At 49.4% G+C, this 25,111-nt stretch overlaps 1 protein-coding gene across 2 annotated transcripts in view; it reads left to right on the top strand.

Annotated features, from left to right (window-relative positions):
• Positions 1-24,784, top strand: part of FAM174B (family with sequence similarity 174 member B) — a 31,169-nt gene extending 6,385 nt beyond the window's left edge. The window contains exons 2-4 of one of the 2 annotated variants that reach the window (XM_032468845.1): positions 12,337-12,468; positions 18,193-18,298; positions 23,465-24,784. In XM_032468845.1, coding sequence (XP_032324736.1) covers positions 12,337-12,468; positions 18,193-18,298; positions 23,465-23,530 — 304 coding nt within the window. In that variant the 3' untranslated portion in view covers positions 23,531-24,784. The remainder of the gene's footprint in view (positions 1-12,336; positions 12,469-18,192; positions 18,299-23,464) is intronic. The other variant, XM_032468846.1, reaches the window with a different exon arrangement.
• The last annotated feature ends 327 nt before the right edge of the window (positions 24,785-25,111 follow it).

Genomic DNA, 25,111 nt, shown 5'->3' with positions numbered 1-25,111 from the left:
ACTGGTCTTATTGGAAGTTGGTACTTTCACCCAATTCCCTTGGATATTTGATTTTATATACCACAGTGACGAGTGTTAAATAAATCTAACCCAGCAAAAATCTAGATAAAAAAGGAGAGTAAAGAGCGTGCTCTTGATTCAATTCTCCACCAACTTAAGAGAGAAGTCACGGCACGCGGGAGGAATAGGATCCCTCAAGTGTTCTTTCCTAGGGGGTGGATTCTGCCCGCTTTGGGGTCACTTGGCAACTTCTGGAGGCGTTTTTATTTGTCATGACTTGGGATGGGGGATGCTACTGGCATCTTGTGCGTAGAGGCCAGAGATGCTGCCGGGCATCCTGCAGTGCCCAGGACAGACCCCTCAGCAAAGAATGATGCAGCCCCAGATGTTGGTAGTGCAGGTGGGAGCCTGCTGGTTGTCTGATGTGAGCAGTTACTGAACCTTTCTGGGCATCTGCTTCCCAGCACTAATTAAAGTATCAGCTTCCGAGGGCTGTTGGGATGTTTAGAATGAGATCGGGTCTCTCGAGTGCCTGTCTCCCCTTTAAGCATCCAAGTGTCCTCTTGTATTTTAAAAAACAATCTTGAAAACAGATGTAATTTACACCCAACCTTTTTGGGTCTTGCTTCTGCCTGTAAATAAGGCTACAGCCATATGGCCAAGATAATCAGGCAGGTGCAGCTGCTTCTGAGTCTTTAAAAAATGAAATTGGTGAGTCTTCAGCCCGCGTGAGCCTCCCTGGGCACATAGGGCCCCATGCAGGACCCCCCCACTACTGAATTCCCCCGGTGCCTCATGACTGCCCTTATGAACAGGCCTATGGGACCTGGGATCTGCCCCTGATTCCTTCTATTAAATTGCAGAGGGAGGGAAATCCCTCTTTAATTGAACCCCGAGCCCTCTGGCTTACCTGGCTTTGCCTGTAACCTCTCATGCCCACATACTCATTGTGTCTGGGAGCTTTGCAAACATAGGCCCTTCTAGGGTGGGGTGCAGGTCATTGCGTCTGGAGGCTTTGATTCACATCTAGGGTCGGGTGGGGGTCTCCAGTGCCCAGGAGGGAAACTTTCCCAGATTTAATCAGAGAAGGCTTTGTGGGTGGTGTCTGGAATTTTAGTTTTACCACTGGTGTTTTGGTTCTAACTCTTCTCAAAGGGAAATCCTGGGGCCGTGAATTAGAACATGTTGTCATGGTTTCACTTTAAAAACCTGTACTTAATCTAAGGCGATCTGCCAGGAGCCCAGAGTTGATATTTATTTTCCTGAGGGCACAGGGAGCAGGCAGCCCCCTCTCACTGGCAGGTGAGGAGCAGAGGAGGGGGCCGTGGTGAGGAGCGTGGACGGAGTGGTCTTCCCAGTGTATGTAGTGAGACCCACTGGGAGCCTGGAGGGTGCCATGGGGAACACGGCCAATTCTGCAGGGGAGTCATGTATCAAAAGCAGCACTCAATAAGCCACAAAGGAGGACTTTGGCAGGAGACAGAGTGGTCAGGGAAGGCCCGGGGGGAGGAGGAGGAGGACTAGGACCTGCTGGAGTGGGAGGAGGAGTTTCTCCCAGGACCAGCTGGCCACGCAGGATTTGATGTGGGGAGGGTTTGTGAACACGGTCACTTGGAAATCATGATGACGACAACAATAATAATAGCAACTAATTTTTGCAAAGCCCTCACTGTGTACTGGACTCTGTGCTAAGCATTTTGTACATGTTTGTTCATCCCCTGTGACAAGTGCACTGTCGGAATCCCATTGTACAGATGAGTCAGTCAAGGTGCAGAGTAATGACGTGCCTTGTGGCTGGTGAAGGGCAGTGTATGATTTCTGATCCACTGTCTGCCATCCACCCCTCCCCAACCCCACGCCATTTTCTGTTGCCTCCATGGCGTTTTGGAAGACGGGAATTCCAGCCAGAGGACTTTGGGATTTGTAGTGGGTCAGAGGAGCAAAGGGAGGATTTGAATACAGGAGTGAAATCATGAAAGGGCTGCTTTAGTCATCCTGACCCCTTTTAGGTGCTTAATACGTATTTGCAGAGTGAATGGGGGTATAGTGATGTGGCTGCCTGGGGGAACGTGGCGGGGAGTTGGGGGAGACCCGTGGAAGGACCAATAGGGAGAGCAGGAGGTTCGAGTGGAGGCGGAGGAAGAGGAGGAAGAGGAAAGTGTCAGGATGACTGAAGGGCCTGGAGAGGCGGGTGTGGGGAAGGGGATGGTCCGGCAGGGGAGAAGGCTAGGTGAGAGAGAGGGTGACATACAGGGTGCGACTTGCTCACCGAAGCGCCAACCATGTGGCTGGTCATCTTGGCTTGAGGTGGAGAGGTGGGGAGTTCTGTTGAGAAGTGACCGTCCCTGAAGTGGGGGTGGTGGTGGCAAGGACTGACGTTCCTGCCTCCCCTACCACGTGGCAGGGACAAGTAGATGCTGAAAGGGTCACTTGTGACGTGTGTCCCAAAGCACAGTGACTCCAGAACTTCCAGGCTGTGGTTGAGTCCCTCTGGGTCATCTTGCTGCTGCCCTTGAACCAGCAGAGCTGTCCCTAGAGGCTTCCTGCCTCGCTTTCAGCCTGGCTTCCCTCTCCTGGCTCCGCACATACAGGTGAAGTGGGCCCAACCCTCTGCAAACACACTTGGGAGCTGGAGGAACAGGTCTGGGGGCATGTGCTGTTGCCGTATCTCATGGGGCTCCCTAAACAGGTCAACCCTGGGTTGTGCTTATTTCTGTCTTGGAGGAATGAGGGTTGGATCTGACCCTCGGGGACTGAGGGAAGGAAGGAGAAACAAGGGTGGGGAGCGGATGGAGGCATAGCCCTGTAGTGTTATGAAGAGGAACCCTGACCTGTAATGGAGCTGGTTGGGGTTGTCGGGCCGGTGTTGTGTGATCCTATGTGAAGTGTAAACCCGGAGCATGATGTGTTGGGTGCTGGGTTCCGGCATTGGGCTCAGTCAACAATGGTTTCATTTTGTTAATCTGGAGGGGACGGTCCCCAGGAGGGGAGAGGAGCAGCTTGGTTGTATAGATAATGACCAGCACCCCCTAATCGTGGCTGAACTGCTGGTGAACAGGTGGAAGGAAGACCTTGGTTGACCGTACGTCATTCCATCTCTCTAGGCTCGTGGTTTTAGCTGAATTACTCAGTGTCACTCATGCTTGGCACCCACGACCAAATAAACCACGGCCGGGAAACAGGCTGCAGACTGAAGGCCCATGGATGTGTTTGTTTGTTTTGTTTTGTTTTGTTTTGATCTGCAATGTTTTTAACAACTGAGATAGCTGAGAACACTTTAAACTGGGAGTCTTCCCATCAAAGTCCAGACGGGACTTGGGAAGCGCAGGGCCTGTGCAATGAGTGGGAGTCACGGGTGGGAGCGGGGTAGCCGCCGTCCCACCTCGTCTGGGTGTGTGAGTGCCACGTCTTCCTGACCCGAAGTCCCAGCTTTGGCTGCTGTTGGTGACCGGGTTTGCTCTTGTGTCCACGTCGCACCAGGCTCGCTTCCCTGGTTTCCCGTGCCTGTGGGCTCTCGGGCATTTGAGTTCTGATGTGGTGCTTCGAGTCACTGCGCTTGCCTGGATGCTGGTCCTGGAGCAGAGGGCCCGGCCCGGTGGGGAGGGGCAGCCCCCGGGGCAGGGGGCAGGTGCCGCAGCCCGTGTCCCTGTTACCGGACATTAGGCTCTTGTCTCGCTGCAGAAAGAATTCACAAGATGAGACACGGAGGTTAAGAAAGTAAAGTGGGGATGTATTAAGGGATGGAGAGTGGACAGGCTCAGGTGAGCAGAGGCACCGAGTTTCTTTGACAAGCTGGTTACATAAAGTGTGAAAATGACTGGGTGGAATATTCATTGGGGAGGAAAGGGTTTGGGGTCATATTTCCTGATTTTCACCCCAACTCCACCTTCCTGAAGGGAGGAGGGATTTTTGTCCTTGTTTAGTCTGGGTCAGAAGTGTCATGGCATCGGCGCATGATGGGTACTTCTAATCTGCAAAGCTAATTTTATTGAAATGAGGGCATAATGAGCAAAAGGTTACATTCGGGCACTGGAGATTCCTGCCTCTTCCCACCTTTCTTTGTTGGCCTCTAGGCTGCTTGTGACCCAAAACGTGTGACCACTTATCAGCCTGGAGGGTCCTGATTTTCTTTCTTGCACAGGGAACCCTGGTGTTTACATGATGTAGGGTTTCCTGCATTTGGCCCCATGCCCCTCCTTTTTGCCCAGCGTCCCCCTTTCTCTTCTCATACCTGGTTATCTGCCTGCTCTGACATACCTGGGTGGGTCTCGAGCACCTGCATCCAGGAGGGCTTGGCCGTAGCCCTGTTCGAGCAGGGCTGCCTGAGATCTTGAAGCTCTTGCTGCGCTGGAGGAAATGCTTTTGTCTCATGTAACTGAGTCTCAAGTTGCTCACGTGGAGCAGAGCGAGATGCGATTCAGATTCCAACGGCACTGGGCTTGTTTAAGTTGCTTTGGAAGGAAGGTGATGGGAGGAGTGCGGGAGCCGTGCCAAGGCAGGAAAGGGAGGAGGCTGGTTCTTGGGAATTGTTCCCTGGTCACCGGCCTTGGGTTTGCCTCTGAGCCTGGGGCCAGTCTCAGGTCATCGCCCCTTCTCGGGGAACACAGTGCTGTTGTCACTGCCTCTTGGGCACCTGCTTCCCTACCTGGTGGGGCTGGAAAGTGGGTTTTGCGGGTCACGTTCTTTCTCCAGGTTTGCTTGGTTTTCTAGGGAAGGCTCGAGTGTGTCATGCTTTGAGGAAGAAGATGCTCGGTAAAGATCAGAGGTTAAAAACAGGGGAGGCCTCTGTCCTCAGAGCGCAGGCTTTGTCTGGGCATAAAGCCACGGCATCTGCCTCCCAGCAGCTGCGTGATTCGGCCTCTACCCCACATTCCATTTTCATCTACTTAATTTTCTAAATGTCAAAGGTAACGTGCCCTGTGGGACGAGTCGTGTGGTTTCAGCAGAAAGCTGGTCCTTGAGCTATGTTAATGCGCTTCAGAGAGAAAACAGCTAGGGTGGAGGGAAGGCCTGAGGTGCTGGGTTTGGCTCCTGAAGTCACCAGGTGAGCAGGAGGCCTCTGGGTGGGACAGAGTCACCCCTGGGCCTCTCCCGGATGAGGGTCTGCTGCCCGAGAGGCAGGCCTGACACACTTGGTCCATTTAGAATGTTCTCTTATGATCTTTGAATTTTATTTATGTATTTACTTGTTTATTACTGTTTTAAAAATAGCTCATATACTCACATGGTTTGAAATTTGAGGAGCCAGAGTGCGAAGTGAACAACCGCCTTCTTACCCCTGTCCCTTGGCCACCCAGCTTCCTTCCCCAGATGCTGTCAATTTCTTGTGACTCTTTCCAGAGAGACTTTATAAGTGGAGAAACAAATGTGATTTAGACAGATACCTATATAAATATATCTATAAATCTTTCCCTGTTTTTAATGACAGCTTTGTAAGATATAATTCACATACCGTGCAATCTGTCCATTTGGAGTGTCCAGCTCATGGTTTTTAGTGCTTTCACGGAATTGTGCGCCATCACCTCACCAAGGATGGAAGTTTCTCGTCACTCCAGAAAGACACCAGAACCCACTGTCAGCCACTGCCTACTTCCTCCCCGCCCCAGGCTCGGGTAAACCCCACGTGGGGTCAGTTTCTCCTTATCACTCCTCCTCCCCAGAATTTTCCCGGCGGTTCTTTCTGCCCTTCTCCTCTCTGAACTTTGGAATCACCTTGTCTAGATTCCCCAGCAAAAAATCTATTGGTGTTTTGTTGGATATTGTTCATTTTGTAGACTGATTTAGGAGGCATGGCCTGACTGGAGGTTGAAACTTGCCCGCCCGGAGCCTGGCAGTGCCCTCTTTCTGTGGGCGCAGTCTTCTCTTGGTTGCTTTTGGTGGTGGCAGGAGATGGCTGGCAACCAGGACGACCTGTAGTTGGACTTCTAGTGGCCTGAGAGGGACCCAGTGAGTGTCCACTCCGAGGGCGTGGGGCGAGCAGGTGTCTGAGGCGGGCGTCCTGCCCTCTCGTTGGGATGCGAAGAGCCCGGGTTCTGGAGTGAGGTGGACCTGGCTGGGAGTCCACTTGGCCCCTCAGCGCCTCCTGGCTTCTGTGTCCTTGACTCACGAAGCGTCACGGGCTGGGGCTGCCGTGAGACTGCAGTGCCTGGCACTGAGGGCTGCCCACGGTGCTGGCTGCTGTCGCCGACACCCCAGTGGAGCCATGATGCAGGAGGGCCACCCGTGTTTCACAGTCACATGAAGCCTGTGAACAGAGATCACGGGATTCTGAAGAAGGGGGAACCTGGCCTGTCTGGGGTGTCCTGGGAGGCCTGGTCGGGGAACGGGAATGCTGTGGCCCCTTGCAGTGGTGGGGCAGGGAGAAACCGTGAGATCTGCCACTGGCACCCCAGCTGCACCTGGCAGGCAGGAGACGTGGATACAAAATTCATGTTCAGGGTGAGTGACCTGCTCTGAGGCTCACAGACAGAGGAATTGCAGGGCTGAGATCAGAATCTCATGTCTGAACGGCGGCCTATGGATCTGACCAGTGCATCCTCACACTGAACTTCTGACATCAGACTGACCCGTCCGGGTTTGTGTTGTTTTGTGTCCCTGTGCGGAAGAGGGCGGGGAGGGCAGGCCTCTCTCCAAGTGGGTCCTCTGGGCTCCGTGTCCCGCTCCCCAGCCTTCGTGTCTCCCTGAGCCGTGCACCGGGGCGCACTGGGAAACCCGTTTCTGACCTGCTGCAGAGGGCCTTTGAGTAAACAAACCCTCTGGCTTTAGGATTACATTTCATAGTGAAAGAATTTTGAGCTGCTGCTCTGTCTTGTTAGCATTGTGTGTCTCGGCTCCAGTGGAAGGCTCCTTTTTCTCTTGTAGACCTTCTCCGGTCTTGCTGGGCCCTGCGAAGCACCATGTGGGCATCTACTTAAAACCATCATTTGCCGTCTCTTCCTGGAAGCTGCCTGGCTTGGCGGGATCTTGTACCAGCAAAGAAAAAGTGCAGCACAGGGGCCGACTGTTGAGGGTGGGCCAGCCACATCTTTTGCCTTCCTGCCCCTGAATCTCCTCATTGGCCGGGGAGCACTGTGACAGTTTTGGCAAGCTGCCCTCCTGCCTGCTGCCTCCATCTACCCCCTGGGTAGGCAAGGGAGCAGGTCTGGAAGTAGAAATACCAGGTAAACAAACCATCTGGCTTTAGGATTGCATTTCAGGGTGAAAGAATTTTGAGCTGCAACCCCAGGCTGACCCTAAACCCGGGCTCTGTCTAAAGCCAGGTGCTACTTCTCAAGCTGTGTCCCCGGGTCTGACCCACTGCCTCCTGGGGAGACTCAGGCGACTTCAGTCTCTGTGGCCGCGTAGCCCTTGGCTTTTCCCTCAGGCCCGGGGGGCTCATGAACAGCCCTGTGGCAAGAGTCACCAGGATGTCTGTCTTCTTGGAAAACCTGTTTACAGGTAGCCCTGAGCAGACACTCTCACAACACTGTCACTGAGGCACTGAGTATATACGGTTCTTTGTTTCTAGAAGCAGAAACAGGGATGAGTCCTCGGGGTTTAAATGGTTTGGCAAAATGGGAAAATTAGACTTACACATGGAAGGTTTGTGATTAAAATTTGGGAAAATCCCAAGATGGTGTTTCTTATTACAGGGATGCCTTCGTTCCTCCAAGACCCTGTGGCAGGATTCTTTCGTGTGTGTGTGTGTGAGACAGAACACCCTGCCCAGACTGGCTTTGGTGACAGTGTTGTTGCAGTCAAGGAGAGCTGGCTTCATAGCAAATTTGGAACTTGGTCTCTCTCCCTCCAGTCTGTCCTCTACCATCTTGGCTCTATTTTCTGTTTCTGGAAGGCGGCAAGGCAACTCTCACCTGCGTGATTTACTGCCCCTCTTTCTGCCCTCCTAGCAAAGGTCACTGGCTCCCATTAGTTACCCCCCCCTCCCCCCGGCCACCCAGCTGTGGCCTGAAGGTTGCAATACACGGATTGACTCAGGCTTAAGTGCCTCCTGGAACTGGGGGTGTGGCCAGTGGTCAGGCCTCCTCACCCACAGGGACCAGGGTGGAGGGGGTTCACTGAGGATACAGGTGCCCTAAAGAGGCAGTAGATGGATGCTGGCCTGCTCCAGAACAACACCTGTCCCGAGGCAGTCACCATGAGAAAGGTGCCTTATGAGAAGTGTGCCCAGATCAGTTTGAATTAGGAACACATGAGCTGTGTTAGGCGACATGTTCCAGAAAACTTATAACGAATGCAAAGAGTTTCTTAATGTTAAAGTCAAATGGGAGCAGAGTCTGGTGGCAGAGCGTGGGGCTTGCAGTGGGAGTGAGTGAGGAGCTGGCACCTTGCCTCTTGGCTGGCAACGAAGTGACCCCTGGGGAGGTTTGTGCGCGGGGCAGCCTGTGGTCCTTGGCCGTGGGGATGTCAGCCTCTTTGAGCCTCAGTTTCCTCTTCGGTAACCCAGAGGTAACAGCACTGCCTTACAGGGTGACTTATACGTTTTACATGCAGTCGTATGTGTGAATTGCTTGATTAGCTTCTAGGAGGAGCTCAGCTCTTGTGGACTATTACTGGTCAGAAAAGATGTGTTAGAACATCCACACGCAGAAGAGACAGCAGGACTCAGTGAGGTTATCTGGGCTTTGAGCAAACCTGTTTTTCCCTTTTCTCACATCTCCATCCCCGAGGCAGGATGGCCCTGTTCTCTGACCCCAGGACGGTGAGGCTCAGGAATCTGAGGGTCTGTGGGAAATGCCAACTGACCCTGGTCATACATTTCCTGCTTCTGACTCGCACACAACTAGTAAAGGAAGAGCTCACCTTTTCCTGTGAGAAATATGTGAGTCCCCCTGCATCCCACCCCACCCGACTCCATTCATACGTTGTGGGTCTCCTCCTGCCCGCCAGCCCACGGGGCGCCAATCAACACGGCCAGTCAGCTTCTGCCACGGACCAGCCTAAGTCTCTTTCAGCTTCGCACAAGTCCTGGTTTTCCCTTATGAACACGCCTGGTAGAGAAACAGCAGAAGTTACTCCTTTTCTGTGAAGGGGGTTGTGTCTCAGAGAGCTGATTGTTTGCACTGTAATCTCTTCAGCTCACTGTGTCAGAACTGGCATTTGGTGCATGCATGAGAGTTCTTGCTAATTGCCTTTTGGATTAGGCAGTGTTGTGCAGAGCAATGGAACCCACAGGGTGTGAGTGTGTGTGTGCGCGTGTGCGTGTGCGTGTGCGTGTGCGTGTGTATTATAATTGGTTCATGTGATTGTGGAGGTTGAAAAGTCCCAAGTTCTGCAGGGTGTGTGGGCAAGCTGGAGACCCAGGAGAACCAGTGGTGTAAGTTCCAGTCCCATGGCCAGCAGGCTAGAGGTCCAAGAGGAGCTAAGATTTCAGTCTGAGTTTGAAGGCAGGAGTTAAAAAAAAAAAAAAAGAATGATGCCCCAACTCAAAAGCAGTCAGGCAGGAAGCATTCTCTCTTACTTGTGGGAGGTCAGTCTTTCTGTTCTATTCTGGCCTTCAACTGATTGGGTGAGGCCCACCTGCACTGGAGATGACACTCTGCTTTACTCAGTCTACATTCCGTTGTTAATCTTATCCAGAAACACTCTCACAGACACATCCAGACATAATGCTTGACCAGATGTCTGGGTACTTCATGGCCCAGTCAAGTCGACACCTAAAATGAACCATCACACCTTTGGTGGAATCTTGGAGTTTAAAATTATTTCCTGAGGTGACATGGTTGGGATGACTGGCATTAAAGCAGGTTGGCTGTGATGTTCTAGAGGCTGGGTTGTGTTCCAGCTTCTCCCACAGGTAAGTGTTCAAGGATCTTATTTTAATTTCAATCGGTTAATTTTCTCACCATGAGACTTCATAAGCAATCAGGAAGAAGGAAGGTGATTTGATGGGTGATGAGCATCCACTCCTCTGAAGGAGGGCTGAAGTCAGTGCCTTCCAGGCCCTTCTCCCAGCGTCAGCAGTCAGTCCTGCTCAAGGGCCAATGACTGAGCGAGGTTTCAAGTTCCAAGTGCAGAATGAGATTTTCCAATCAGATTTTGCATTTTCCAGGCCTCATGGTATTTGAAAAACAGTTGCAAACAACTGTGACTCTTCAGCCAGAAACCATCTGGGCGCCAGTCTCTTTGGACACCTACAAGAGCTTCCTCAAGCCCTCGGGTTCATAGGACGTCTCCTATTATTGCGTTCCAGATGCTCACTCAAATGTGTGTTGGGGATGGGCAGCCCTGGCACTTGGCACGGTTAACAGAAGGGCGAGTCCATCTCCTTTGCAAAGCCAGGTGCTTCATCCCAACAGCTGTGCATCGTCAGGGCAGAGATAGTGGACTTCCTGAGAAGGGTGTGTTGTGTGCGTCTGTAGATCCAGGGCGGGACCCTACTCTTGGGGATGAGTGGCTTTCCTTGTGGCTTTATCTTGGGTTGTTTGTGGCATACGGGCTTAAATTTCCCCCATCCGATATTGGAGATTGAATTGGTCAGGGATTGTAAATCATCGAGGGCAGAACATAAAGATCTATTTTATTCCTTTGGGGGGAGGGGAGAGAAAACAAGAATCTGTTGATGGTGAGAATCTGGGGCCAGTGATGTTTATAAGGTTAGCTTATAACAGTCCTGCACAAAGCCTGTTCCCCAAGTACTGTTGTCCCTCCACTTTGCCCCTCTTACCTCTTAACCACCTGGCTTAATGTTTGCACTGTCCTTCATTGTGTTTGAAATCCATGCAGTTTCACACCCACCCCTGTGTGTGTGTGTGTGTGTGTGTGTGTGTGCCTATGATAAAAGCGGGGAGGATAAATTGATTTGTAATGAGGCTGGGGGATCACCCAGCTTTATAACTGGTTTCTCCATATAACTGGTTTCTGTCCTTTATAGCTGGTCTCCCAAAGTCTCTACCCAAAGAACCACAAGGAGCAGGTACTACAGTGGTATAAGTTCCTTTATGCCAAAGATATGGATAAATACATATATTCTCTATGTAAATGATCTTTTCATAAATCATGTTTTTGGTAAATCGTACTAGATAAGAAAAGAGCAAGTTGCTGTTGCTAAGAAATTCTTAGAAAACTTGAAGGTGAACCTCTGTTTTCATTATTTTGCAAACTTATTGAAGAGTTTCTGTGCTCTGAGGACAGAGAGATCCCGCATGCACCTTTGATGTGGCCTCCATCCTGGTACAGCTTACAGTCTGCAGGGAGCACGTTCAGAGCATATGGTAATTCAGTGCCTCCATTTATGATTCTTTTGGGTTTGGCTGGTTTCTCATGGACAGTTTCAAATATTTTTTTTTTTTTTAAAAGGAGGGACATCAGAGAATACAAGGTAGTTAGGGAAAAGTTCAAGATAGTGGAGAGATAAATGCAAAGAGCATCAATAGTCATAATAGCAGTATTGTTCCTGGTGGCGTCATAAACTTTCAGCCGCGCCCTGGCAAATCCTGCATCCTCTGTGCAGAGGGGTCTGATGCTGGGGACCGAAAGGCTTGCTCAGCACTTTCCTTGTGGCCCCTAGTGAGCAGCTACCGCCCAGAGGTAAAAGTGTAGTGTTGTAACTCCCTATTCTCATAAATCCTCAGGATGGAAACAATACTGGCTCATATTTACAACTCCTTGTCATACAAGAGAGGCTGTATCACGCTTAACTCCTATTTGTTGATTGTTTTCACTAACAGTAATTTTGGCCAACAGTCTGCTGTGTGCAAGCTTGTTAAATGCATCATCTCATTTAATCCTCCCTCGCCTGTGAGGGACAGATACTCTTTGTATCCCATTTTGTTTATGAGGAAATTGAGGCTTAGGGAGAGTACCTGACTTGTGCATGATTGCACAGGTAGAGAGTGGCTAAGCCTGGGTTCTAATCCCGCCTGGTGGGCCTGTGGGGCCGTGCATATGGCCCCGACTGTACTGCCTGTGCTTGGAGCAGTGACCCGCTGACACAGCAGGGCTGGGACGAGGGCCAGGGGGCCGGGGAATAAGGGGACGAGGTGCATCGATCGTGCCTGCACACAGGCAGGGCTGGACCCCCTTCTCACTGAATGTTTTGATCTTGTACTCATGGTAGATTTTCTTTGCACTAATTTTGCCTTTTAAAAATATTGCACTTGGGTGTTACACATCTTGATTACTGGATTCTGCAGTGCTCAGGGCAGGTGTAATCATCTTTGCTTTGTGGGTGAGGACCAGGAGGGTTGGTGAGGTCAGGAACCCGCCCAAGGTCCCATGGCCGGAAGTGGAGGTGCTGGGGTGTTTGCCAGATGTCCTGGGAGCCGGGCTGGGGGCAGCAGCGTGGCTCACCTCAGCGGGCATCGCTAGGTCCTCAGGAATGTGCTTCCCCTTTTCCAGGTCGGGGAAGAGGTTGAAGAAGACCCGCAAGTATGACATCATCACCACTCCGGCCGAGCGAGTGGAAATGGCCCCGCTGAACGAAGAGGATGACGAGGATGAGGACTCCACAGTATTTGACATCAAATACAGGTACGGGGTGAGACAGTGCCTTCCTCCTGGGCTCAGTGGCTTGGGAGGGTGGGGCGGTTCACCTTTGAAAAAACCGAGCAGCCAGGCATGTATTCTTGTTCTTGGGCTGCGTGTCTGACCGTGGGGCCTTCTGCTTATGAGGGGGAACTGCTCTGATCCCTTCCTGGAACGCACGGCGCCCAGAAAGCCAGCAGGGAAATGCTTGCAGAGAAATGCTTGTTCTCAACTCTTTTCCAATGCGAACGCTTGAGAAGTCAGCTTGATGTGAGCGAAAGGAGGGCTGAATTTCACGCAACAAGCTTGTCATGCGCTGGCTGTGGGGAATCTAAGCACACGTGTGTGCCACTAATCGTGCACGTGAATGGAAACTTCTCTTTCAGCCTTGCTTAGCTGGTAGCTGAGGGCATGGGGAGGGGGTAACTCCTTGGATGGAGTTTATTGCTGAATTCCAAAGGCACACGTGTTTCTGTCATGTAGCTTAGAGGAAAGTCAGAATGACTTTGTGACTTCAGGATTGTAGTTTGGCTTTTGGCCCCTTTTGGGATGCACTACTTCGGATATGTGAGATTCTCAGCGTAAGAGGTGGGGGTGAACGTAGCTAAGAGAAGGGGGCTTGGAGGCCCAGAGAGGGGCCATTGCTTGCCCAAGGTCTCAGTTATCCATAGCAAAGGTGAGAGACAAATCCAGGCTGGACCCAATCCAGAGATTCTCCTCAAGGTTCTAAGGAGAAACAGAACCAATAGGAGACATAACTACATACAGAAAGAGATTTATCATAAAGCTCCAAGTCTGAAAGCCTGAGAACCAAGAGAGCCGACGATGTGAGTCCCAGTGCAAGTGCAGAGAAGACTGATGTCCCAGCTTGAGCACAGTCTGGCCGAGAGGGACGCATTCCCCCCTAGTCCACTTTGTGTTCTCTGCAGGCCCCCAGTGCAGCTGGATGAGGCCCACCCATGCTGGGGAGGGCAGTCTGCTTTACTCGGCTGACCCAGACAGTAGTTAATCTCAGCCCAACCACCCTGCCAGACACATCTGGAAGAATGTTTGACCAAATTTCTGGCCACAGTATGATGCAATCAAGTGGACCTGTGAGATGAACATCATGCACAGGCTTTTTGTTCCTGAGAGGGGAGGTCTTCCGTACCTCACCTGACCTGTCCTTTTCCGGCACAGCGTTGGGTATTCTTGGCTATAGATGAGTTGTCAGGATCAGGAAAACAGTGTTTGGGACTTTGATCAGAACTGCATTGATTCTGTAGGTCAATTTAAAGAGAATCAGCCCCTCTATGTTGACTCTTTCCATCCATGAACATGGGATGCCTTTCTGGTTTTTTTAGCTATTTAAAATTTTTTTTCAATTTTATGTTTTTGAGGGGGCACCTAGGTTTGTATGTATGTATGTACATATTTATTTGTTTGTTTATTATTGATGGAGGTACTAGGAATTGAATCCAGGACCTCATGCATGCTAAGCATGCACTCTACCACTGAGCTATACCCTCCCCACCTTTTTAAGCTATTTTTTTAAAATGTCTTTCAAAAATTCCTCCAAAAATGTGCTATATATTTTTGTTATATGTATTCCCAGGTGTTTTACATTTTGACATATATATGCATAGTATAAATACTATTTATACTGCCTAAAAAATGACTGTATTATCATGTTTACATATATGCTGATATTGGAAATAGAGTTTGTTAATGAATTATACCTGAATTTTATGAAGAACGCACAACATTAAAACGTGGATTGGTTGTAGATAGGGTGGGGCAATAAACCATTAGCTATAATTTGCATTTTAGGTAGAGAGCAGCCCCCTTTGAGGAGAATGAAAACATACTTTGGGATTAATAGATACACATTACTGCATATAAGCTAGATAAACAACAAGGACTTACTGTATAGCATAGGGAACTGTAGTCAGTTTCTTGTAATCAGCTGTAATGGAAAAGAATCTGAGAAAATATATAGGTATGTGTATGTATAACTGAATCGCCTTGTTTTACACTTGAAATTAACATTGTAAATCAACTATACTTCAACAAAAAATAAGAAAAAAAAACCCCACTTAGTATTATGCATCCTACTGCAAAATACTATGTGCATAAGAAAGTGATTACGCTGATTTTATTGCTAAGCCATTTTGTCCGTCTCACATTCAAGGCACAGAAATAAAATGTGAAGACAGTGATGTCCTCATTATTAGTCATGATGGAAAGGTTCTCCTGCATCCTGCAGACCTGGAGTTATTGTACAGTAGGGAGCCCTTGATGGCTTAAGTGGATCAATGGACTGTTTCGATTCTGAGCCACAGAATAGAATCTTGTCCATATTTGGTGACTGAGCTAACTCCATGGGGGCTCTGAGAGACGGAGACACTTTTGTGGTGGCCTCAGACTTGACTACATCAGAAAAGACCCTAAGCAAAGAAATATAATGATCAGTCTGTCCAGAAATTCTATCTGCAGGCTCTTCCTTGAGTGTAAGGTGGAAAAGGGATCCCCTCTAGTGTACCTGGATACAAGTATCATTGTGGTCTAAAGACTTCAGGGTGGATGTCATCTCTGGTGTGATGAAGAGAAGGTACTTACGGAAACCACGGGCAGGTTAAGAAACGGCCACAGCATGTCTCAGTTCTTCAGATAATGGAGCAGTTGCCTTTTCTAGGCTGACAGTGCTGTATTAGCATTGCTGCTGGCTATGAAACTCACCCAAAGGCAAACAACTTAAAAATTAATTTTTTTCAATTTTATTGCAATTGAGATGTAACTGACATACAGCACTGTGAAAGTTTAAGGTATACAGTGTAATGACATACATATATTGTGAAATGATCACCATTTACAAAAAAAATACCAATTAGCAGTGTTAGCTGTAGTCATCATGTTGTATAGTACATCCCCAGGACTTATTTATCTCTTAACTGGAAGTTTGTACCTTTTGCCGCCCAATTCCCCCACCCTTTACCCGCTATGTCTGATAACTGCAAATCTGATCTCTTTTTCTATGAGTTTGGTTTTTCAGTTTTCACACGTAAGTGAGATCACACAGTATTTGTCTTTCTCAGTCTGACTTATTTCGCTTAGCATAATGCCCTCGTGGTCCATCCATGTCATTGCAAATGGCAGGATTCCCTTCTATTGTATGCTGAAGAGTATACATTGTGTATACGTGTGTGTGCAGTGTGTGTGTGTGTGTGTGTGAGTGCGCACGTGTGTACCACAATCTCTTTTTTTATTTGTCTGTTGGTGGACACTTAGGTAGTTTCCATGTCTTGGCTATTGTAAATAATGCTACTGTGAACATTGGGGTGCAGATACCTCCTCAACAGAGTCAATTTGCTTCCAAAGGCAAATGATTACTTTGAACCACTTGGTAGGTGTTAAGGTAGCAGATCACACTTTTGCTTTTTCAAAGTCTGAGTTTGCTGGCGGTCTGTTGCAGTGCTCTGGAGCATTTCAGTTGGCCCCTTCACAAGTGGTCATTTTTAATACAGGAATCGCTTAAGGTTCCTCAGGCACCTCTGGGCCTCTCCTCCACCCCCAATCTGGGCAGAAACTCAGGACATGACAAGTCCATTCCTGTTAGTCTTTCCTCCCAGACCATCTGCCGTAATGAACCCCTGTGTCCCACAGGATCAAGCTCCATGCTTGTGTTTCTGCTTTTTCTGCTTCTGGGGCAGCTGCTAACTTCTCTCTGCTGTCACTGTGGGGACAGCTTCAAACACGGGTTCTATGGCAAACTCCTGCCACACAATTCATGACCTTGATCTGGTATCTTTTTGAAAATCGAATTTTCTCACTTTTTGTTTGCAGTCTAGAAATGCAGTTGATTTTTAAAAAAAAATACGGATTTTTAAAAATCCAGCAACCTCATTAAACTCTTATGAATTCTAATAGTATGAATGTGGATTCTGTGGGGTTTTTTGCTGTAGATATATCACTTGAGACTAATCAGAGTGCCTCTCCTCCCCTCAAGTCCTTCAACATTTTATCTCTCTCTTTTTCTTTTCTTTTTTTTTTAGCCTTTTTATACTCACCCTTGGCCTCTTGGCCTCTAAGTCATTGTTAAACAGAAGAGATGAGAATAGGCATTCCATCTTGTTCTTGCTCTTAAAGGTCATGCTTTCAATATTGACATTAAGAGGAGTGTTTAATATGGGGTTTTGTATATCCCCCCCCCCCCCCCAGGAAGCTGCCTTCTATTCCTAGTTTGCTAATGTCAAGGTTTATTAAATGCTTTTTCTAGCCTTATTGAGAATATTATGCCTTTTCCTTCAATCTGTTAAGGGGGTAAAATTATATTATTATATCATTGATTTTTTTTTTCCCTAATATTAAACCAACTTTGCATTACTGGGATAAGACCAGCTTGGTCAGGGTCATGTTACTTTTTACACACATTGCTACATTCAGTGTGCTCTTTGGCTTAGAACTTTCTTGTTTCTCTTCCTAACTGAGACTGCTGGTTTGGCGTTTTCCTATTTTGTAATATCCTTGTCAGGCTTTGGTGAAACTTTTACTAACTTCATAAAAACAAGTTGGAATGTGTTCCTCATTTTCCTTTTCTCTGGAATAGTTAGTATCAGATGAGAATGATTTGTTTCCTAAGTGTTGTAGGGGAATGTGCTAAAACTGGCTGGGCCCTGGTGCTTGCTTTGTTTGAAGACTGGAGAAAGCTACTGATGCACAATTCTTTGAATAGTCATAGGACTATTTGGTCTTTGTCTAGTTCTTCTTGGGTCAGTTTTGATGGGTTATATTCTTCTGGCATTTTGTTCCTTTCATCTAAGTGTTCAAATGTATTGTCCTAAAGTTGTTCACAGCATTCTCTTATTATCATCCTTTTTAATCTTTGTCATGTGTAATCATGGTCCTCTTTTCATTCTCAATATTGATTATGTTTGCCTTTTCTCCTGTTTCTTGATCAGTCTTGCTGCAAGTTTAATTTTATTCTCCTACACCAAGAACCAGCTATTATATTATCATTTTCAGTTTTAGTTGATTTCTGCTTCTCTCCCTCCTGGTTTCTTTCTCTTCTTCTGTTCTTCTGTGCGTTCTGTTCTTGCTCACTAACTTCTTCCATTGGATGTTCAGCTCATTCTTTTTCAGCCATTTTAAAAATTAAAAAAAGTTTTTTCTAGATTCTTTTCCATTACAAGGTATTGAATATAGTTCCCTGTGCTGTACAGTAGGACTTTGTTGTTTATCTATCTTATATAGAGTAATGTGTATCTATTAATCCCAAACTCCTAGTCTATCCGTCTCTGCCCCTTTCCGCCCTGGGTACTGCAGTTTGTTTTCTATGTCCGTGAGTGTCTTTCTTCAGCCTTCTTTTCTGGTATAAGCATTTATTCTGTAAACTTACCTACTTCAGCTGCCTCCTACAGGCTTTCCTTCTCAATACCAGGCTCTGTCCTGCCTCCTTGTTTGTGGTGAAGGACTGACTTCAAGTAGTTCACGTGGGAAGTCTGTGCTGTATGTGAGAATGTGAGCGGACTTGGGGGTGAGGCACTGGGCACAAGACCATGCTGGTCCTCGGGCCCAGAGACAGCTGACCATTTAGAAAGAGCGAAGCGATCACTTTTCTTAGTTCAGATGCCATGTATGGTATAGAAATTACAGATAAGAAAAAGGGGAAATGAAATTACCTTTGATCTCATGACTTAACAATAACCACTAGAGTGTGTGTGAGTCTGTGTGTGCAATTTTCTTTTCTTACAGAACTAGGACCACGTTGCAGAGTCTGCTTTGGAACTTTATCCCACCTAAACAGCGTATCATGAACAGCTTCTCAGGTCAATGCGTCCGAAAGAACAAACATTTTAAGGCCAGTTTTATGTTGGGTTTAGTGTTTTGGGGAACTTCTCTGCCTGCACATGATAATTTGCTCACAGGTACTCGTTGTTTCCTGTTTAGACACAACGCAACTACATTTTGTGGTTCCCCTGGGAAACAGGCTACATTTAAATCGGGTGCAGCTGAATCATGACCTTGGATTGTTTTTTTGAGTGAGTGCAAAGAGGAAAATCACATTTTTGGCACCTGAGCAGTAAGGCAGTAACCGGCCTCGTATCACACGGGCCATTCTCCGATGACATCTCCTGACTTCGAGCCTGTGTGCGTCAGCCAGGCAGGAAGCAGGGTGGAGAGAAGGCAGGCAGGGCAAGGTCTCGGCGGACAGACAGCCCTCCTCCTCGGCTCCCACGCAGCTGCGATGTTATAACGCATGAGGTTATGTTTGGGGCCAGAGGTGGGGAGGGAAAAGAGTCTTCAGGAATGAGTCTCCAGCTCAATACTTAAAAAGCCTAATTAGAAGAGAAATGATGGCTAAGTGGCAAGCAGAGAACCCTGGGGTTTTGAAATGGTTCCATATTTCAAAAGGCGTTTGCATTCCAGCTGCATGTGTTTTGAGCTTGGTTGGCCTAGCGTGCAGCTGTGGCTGATGTTTTGGGCCTCTGTACATCCCCAGTTGATCACCCGAGACTTCTGTGACACCCTCGAGGCGTTCCCCAAAGCAAGTCAGATGCTGGCTCTTCCTCCTGTTTGTCTGGTGAGCGGCACCGGAAAGTGTGACAAGCGTGGCCCAAAGTTTAGCTGCTGGGAGACACGCCCCTCCTGCCAGCCCTGGTCCCCCCCAGGAGGGGAGGGCCCTGTTCCTCTGTGTCTGAAGTTTGAAAAAGATGTGGCCCATGGGGGATGCCGATGTGCGTTGTAGAAATGCCCGCCTCCCACCCTCTTGTGGACAGCGCTTCCGGAGGGAATATAAGCAGAAACGGATGAGGTGTCCGCCGTGCCCTCCCCGGGGCCGTGCCTGGCAGCTTGTCTTTGGAACAAAAGGCTTTCAGTGGCTGTTTGCAGGGAGGGATCCTTGGAGGCTGGGCTGGGAGTGAGAGAAGACACACTTGCTTTATCCTAGACTGAGTCCCCGGGTCAGGGTCCCCATGGACACCTGATGGCAGTGACAAAGCTAAGTCCCTGCACTTAGGGCAATGGCTTCTACAATGGTCAGGGCCCCTGCCCACCCCGTGCTAACCCATCTCCCAGGAGGGGGAGTGAAGCTGTTAGGCGTGTCAGCTGCAGAAGCAATGGGTATCCCGAGCTTCTGGGACCCGGAAGGAATCAGAGGGGACCTGATGACCTGCAGGCTCCCCAGGAGTGCTGGAGCATCCTCTGTGGGTCGGAAGCAGCATCAGAGGCCATCCCCGAACGAGTCTGAATAACTCTGTGCCAGACCTCTTGTTTGAAGAACGCCGAGCTTCTGTGTGATATAGAAATGAGCATCTCATGAGGCATTTTTGTTTCTTTGAAAAGCAATATTGGCATTCTGAGGGCAGTTCTCAGCTAAGGTATCATGCACCTGACAACTATTTGAGTTTTATGTCTATGAGGAGGGAGCCTATGCAAACAGGAATTTATGTGGCAGTGAAAATTCACTGGTAAGTGAATCTGACTTACTCAATTCTCTGCCTACACGCACATGCAGTTCTTGTGCTGTGTAAGTATCAGGCAAAAAATTAAATTAAAAAAAATGAGGGAAAGGAAAACAGCACAGATAATTCTAACTAGTGATGCTTTTGCAAAAGCTAGCCATGTTATTCAGTTTCTTCCTGTGTTCAGTGTCCTGGGGTGAAAGTTGTAGGATGGCTGAGGGCTCCCCTGGCACGTGGTGGGTGGTGTGGTCCTCATGCCTGTCTGTCTCAGGAACACTCACACATGGGGCCCAGCCTCCTCCCTTGCCTTCTTCGTCCTTTATTCCCGGGGCTGCTGTACCGCCTTCTGAGGTGTCCTTGTCTGCTGCCCCGAGAGGTCAGCTGCCAGGGTGCAGGACAGGTGCGGGACAGGTGCTCTCCTGTTGAGGGCTCTTCCTGCTGACAGACAAGCTTCTTACAAAACATGAGACAGGCACAGGGTGGGGCATGTCCCCTTTCCTCTCTGGGATGGCTGTAACCCAACGTTGCTGTCCAGGACAGTTGGAAATCTGAACGTAGACATGCCTTCACTTCTCCTGGAGTTTCCAGGGAGGGTGGGGGCGGGGTCCGCCTTAACCCCCTTTCTGGTTTGTCTTAATGACGTTTGGCTGTTCTGGAGGAGGGAGAGGGCTCAGAGAGTCCTCTTAGAAATCTCTGCTTGGCACCTTCTACGTGTGCCCAGCCCAGGAGCCCCCCTAAGTCCGTTCACTCTGAGTGCAGGACGGGTGAGCCTGGCCCTGCCCTCCAGGAGCTCGTGTCGAGCTGGGGAGACAGCCAGGAACACGCATTCTTACAAAATGACCTGGTAAACGACACAGGGAGGAGAGAACAGGGTGCTGTGGGCAGCCAGGAGGGGCCCCTCTCCCAGGCTGGGCATGCTTCCCAGAGGACATGAGGCTTTGGGTGAGTTTGGAAGGAGCAGAAAGTGAGCCCAGAGCAGATTGAAGGGCAGGGTGGCGTGGGGGCATTTGAGGAAGAAGTTAATCGCATGTTAGCAAGTTGGAGCGAGCGTAGGGCTAACCCAGCGAGATGCAGCTGTGCATCGCTGTGCCCCAGGGCCCTCTGCAGGGGAGAACCCCAAAGCCTCAGGGCCTCAGGGCATCAGCGGGATGAAATGAGATGAGCCGGGACTTTACAGCCAGCCTCCTCAGCCCAGTCCCCATATTGGTTTTCCCCAGACCTTCCTGAGTCAAGTCCCACCAGAGAGTGTGCAGGGCAGCCAACCGCGTCACTCAGACTTGAGATCCGGAGCTGGTGGCCTCTGCGGTGCTGGCCTGGGGGTGCGAGGGGATCTGTTTCCTTTCTCTGGGAGCATTCCCCAAGGTTTACTTCCACCAAGGAGGGAGCCTGAGGAATCCTGATGTGCTTGATGATTCGTGGTGGGCTCCCCTCCTGCTCCATTTCCGCCCGCCTGCTGTGTGTGTGCCTGTGGGCGCTCAATCCTATAAGCACAGGGGATGTCAACGGCCGCACACGTGCACACGGGGATGGGGCGCAGGCAGGGAACCTGGCGGAGCACCCCAGGGCCGTGCCCTCAGGACACCTGGGAGACGCAGTTCCACAGAAGGGCCGCAGTGGGACGCCTGCAGACGTGACTTTTCAGCGCCCTGGTGGTGCAGTTTACATCTCTGCTCCTGGCGGTCTGCTCTTCCCAGGTTCAGCAGGCTCGGCTGTGGCCTGCTTCTGTTCACATGTGCGCCTGCCCTGGGGTCGCTCTTGGAAGTCGGGTCCCTTTACTCTGGTCTGATTCCTGGTTTTTTGGAAGCTTTGCTACTCCGGCCCTTATCCTCAGCGTTGACCGTGCACTGGGATGCAGTGGAAGGCCCGGGGGCGGGGTCAAGGCTACTCACGGTCTTAACAGTTGAGGTCCTCAGGCTGCATCAGTCAGTGGAGCTGAGCCCCCCACTCCCCAGCCCAGAGGAGGGGGCACGTGGGTGCTCTGCAAGAGCCAGCTTTCACGATGTGGCCACGGTCTTGGGGATTTATCTTTTCTTCCTCTAATATGTTAAGTACGTGTCCCTAGTTGTCAATACAAGGATTCCCATATCTATTAGTTTTTCTTTAAAAAGTTTTTTTAAGTTATTTTCACCTGATCCTTTTAGCTTTTTTAAAAAATTTTATTTAATTTTTTTTCTGTAGGGGAGGTAATTAGTTTTTTTTTTTTTTTTAAGTGATGTACTGGAGATTGAACCCAGGACCTCATGCATGTTAAGCACGCCCTCTACCACTGAGCCTTACCCTCCCCACACTTAAAAAAGTTACCTGGAAATAATTTCAAAGTTGCAAAAACTAAAACAGTATAGGGAACACCCATATACCCTTACCCAGATTTTCCTGTTTTAATATTTTACCTCATTGCCTTATGATAGCTCTGTGTGTGCACAGATTTTTTTTTCTGAGCCATTTGAAGATAAGTTACATTTGTCATGTCCCTTTCGAAACTGCAAATATTTGTTTATTTCCTAAAAATAGGACGTCCATATCTTTCAGTAAATGGTGACCTGATACTTATATTTGGGATCACGTAACATCATGGAAAGAAGGTTGTTACTTTGTAAATTCTGTTAAGTCCCCACTGTTTTTCCAGATGTGATTCTACAATGTCCATGTTCAAACATTAAAAGGTGATGGTGAGCTCTCAGGTTTTCCCTCCTTTTCTGAGTCCCTTTGGATGATGCCTTGAATAGATTTAGTTTTTCAGCTTTCTTTCACATTCAAGTTTTGCACAAACACTTCTTGTACCCCTACATTGTCCGACACCGCTCAGTGCTGAGGTGTAAAGGTGAGCAGGCTCAGACAAAGGTCTTGCCTGCAAGGAGCTCCCAGTCTGAGCAAGAGACAAACGGAAGTCAGAGAATTACATAAATCAGGGGTCATAAACCATAAACCAGGGACCAGCAAGAACAATTTTTATGTTTTCGACGGTTGAAAAAGAATCAAAAGAAGAATGACATTTCATGACATGAAAAAATTAAATGCAGTTCAAACGTCAGTGTCCACAAACAAAATTTTATTGGAACACAGCCCTGCCAAGCATTTGTAGCAGCAGGGTTGAGCCATTGTCACAGAAACTTATAGGCCCTGCAAAGTAAAAAATATTCAGTACTCTCTAGACTTCTGCAGGGAATGTTTGCTGAGCCCTGGTGTAACAACACCAGTAGCATCGCTAGGAAGGAGGGGTACAAGGAGGAAGAGGTTGTGTACTAGGGATGTGTGTGGGGTGCTAGGAAAGGATCCTGAGCTGGGAACTGGGAAAAGGGAAGGAGTTACCTGGAGGAGAGGGCATGCCTTTCAGACAGCATGTTCAAAGGTCCTGTGGTTGAGGAGGGTGGAATTTTCAAGGACTGAAAACGGCTTGTGGGGCAGGAATGGAGATGGGGGCGAGAGAGCGGGAGGTGCTGCTGGAGAGGCCGGGAGAGGGATGGCAGCTGCAGTGTTCCCACAGGAGAACGGACACAGTCGGGGAGGGGTCAGAATGGGTGCGCGGCTCTGCCAGAGGCCACTGACTTGCTCTTTTCTTTTAGGTAAAACCTGTTCTCCAGTGTGTTGGCATCCCGTGGAAAGTTGGTCAGCTGAAGCCGGGGGCATAAAGGATCTGGAAGCTGTCCCGCCTGAGGCGTTGAAACCAAAACCAACGTTATTTATAAGACTCTGGCATAGTTGTGCGTGTGGATGTCAGCTCAGAATGCCACCGCCGGGACGCCACTCTCCAGGCGCCCCTTTAAAATGTCACCCTTTCTCCCTCCCCGAGAGGGCTTTTGCCTTGCTAAGGGGCAAGGGGCTGAAACATTGCTGATTTAAAAAATAATAATTTTAAAGTCACTGTTGACAAAAGTAAAAGAGATCAGAAGTTATCAAGAACCTAAAAAAAAAAAAGTCTTAAGAGCTGTTCAGCCGTATCTTTGGGGTTTCTGACATTCAGCCTTCCTGGGTCTATGACTTGTTAGATGTCTGACCCCTCTGCATTCTTTCTGGGCCTGGTGCGGGTGGTGGCTTATTTCAGAACTCAGGTGCCCCCACTTGCTGGCTTCTGGAAGCAGGGCCTTGGCAGACTTCTCAGGATGATAGAGGCCTGCGCTTCCCGGCTCCCCAGGGGTTATTCGCTCCAGTCTCCTAGCAGTGCCTTTGGGGCCGGGGGACTCTGTTCTCTCTGGAAAGGGGTTTTGTCTTTTGTTATCTCCTCTTTTCTTGTCTGGCAGTCTGCAGGGTGTGCATATTTGTCTGTTTATTGTCTGTTCCACCGCCTGGGGATGAAAACGCTGGCCTTTCCCCACTCTCCCCTATTTTCAGATTTTTCAGTTTCCTGAGAAGGGGCTGCCAGTGCTTTGGGGTCCCCGGTTCCCTGGGCCCACTGGCCAGTTAGGCTGGTACGTTGGCCTTTACCAGAGAAGGGGGATGCTTGGGGGCGGCCATCCTGAGCAGAGTGCTCTGCCGCCCCTCTGCTTCTGTGATTTCACTTTCTTTTGTTGACCTTTTCCGCCTTTTCTCCACCCTGTTTGCCGGGGGTGGGGTGTGGTTGGGGTGTGGGTGGGGCTTGCTTTCCCTCTCCCCTCCACAGTGTCCTCATGGACCAGGGTGATGAGCAAACGGGACGGGCCACCGAGCAGCTGTGCGCCCTCTGAACCTTTGACTGGAACTGCTGCTCACGCTTGCCTTCCCGACCGCTGCGGCTGCATCATCTGCAGAAAGCTGGCTTCTTCTGCCTCCCGAGTAGACGCCGGCCTCCATCTGCCAGGTGCTTGCCACCGGGTCTGGCAGAGGCGGCTACTGAGAATGACCTTCCAGATGCCAGAGCTTGCGCACTATGGGCTCTAAAATAAAAGGCCTTTCTGGCGTGAACCGTGGACGCGTTGGCTTTAATGTTTTCTGAGATGGAGGCCAGCGAGGTGCCTTTTCATGATGACGGGTGTGGGCGCGAGGCTTGGAGGAGGACAGAGGTGGGACCCAGGGTGGGGAGGTACCTGGTCCCCTAGAAAAAAACTCAGGAATGAAACGGTACAGGGGGAGAACGGGGCATGCTGTTTCTCCAGCTACATTTGTTCATGCATCTGATTATTTCCTGGGGGCTGCCTCTTCGTGGCAGCCCTCATTGTGTTTGGAGAGTCTGGGGGTGTCCCCCCAAAATAATCACCTGTGTCAGAAACTACTGGCTGACTATTGCTCCCTCCCTG

This window comes from Camelus ferus, chromosome 27 (genome assembly GCF_009834535.1).
Source record: "Camelus ferus isolate YT-003-E chromosome 27, BCGSAC_Cfer_1.0, whole genome shotgun sequence".
NCBI lineage: Eukaryota > Metazoa > Chordata > Mammalia > Artiodactyla > Camelidae > Camelus > Camelus ferus.
This window is presented reverse-complemented; position numbering and strand designations above follow the sequence as displayed.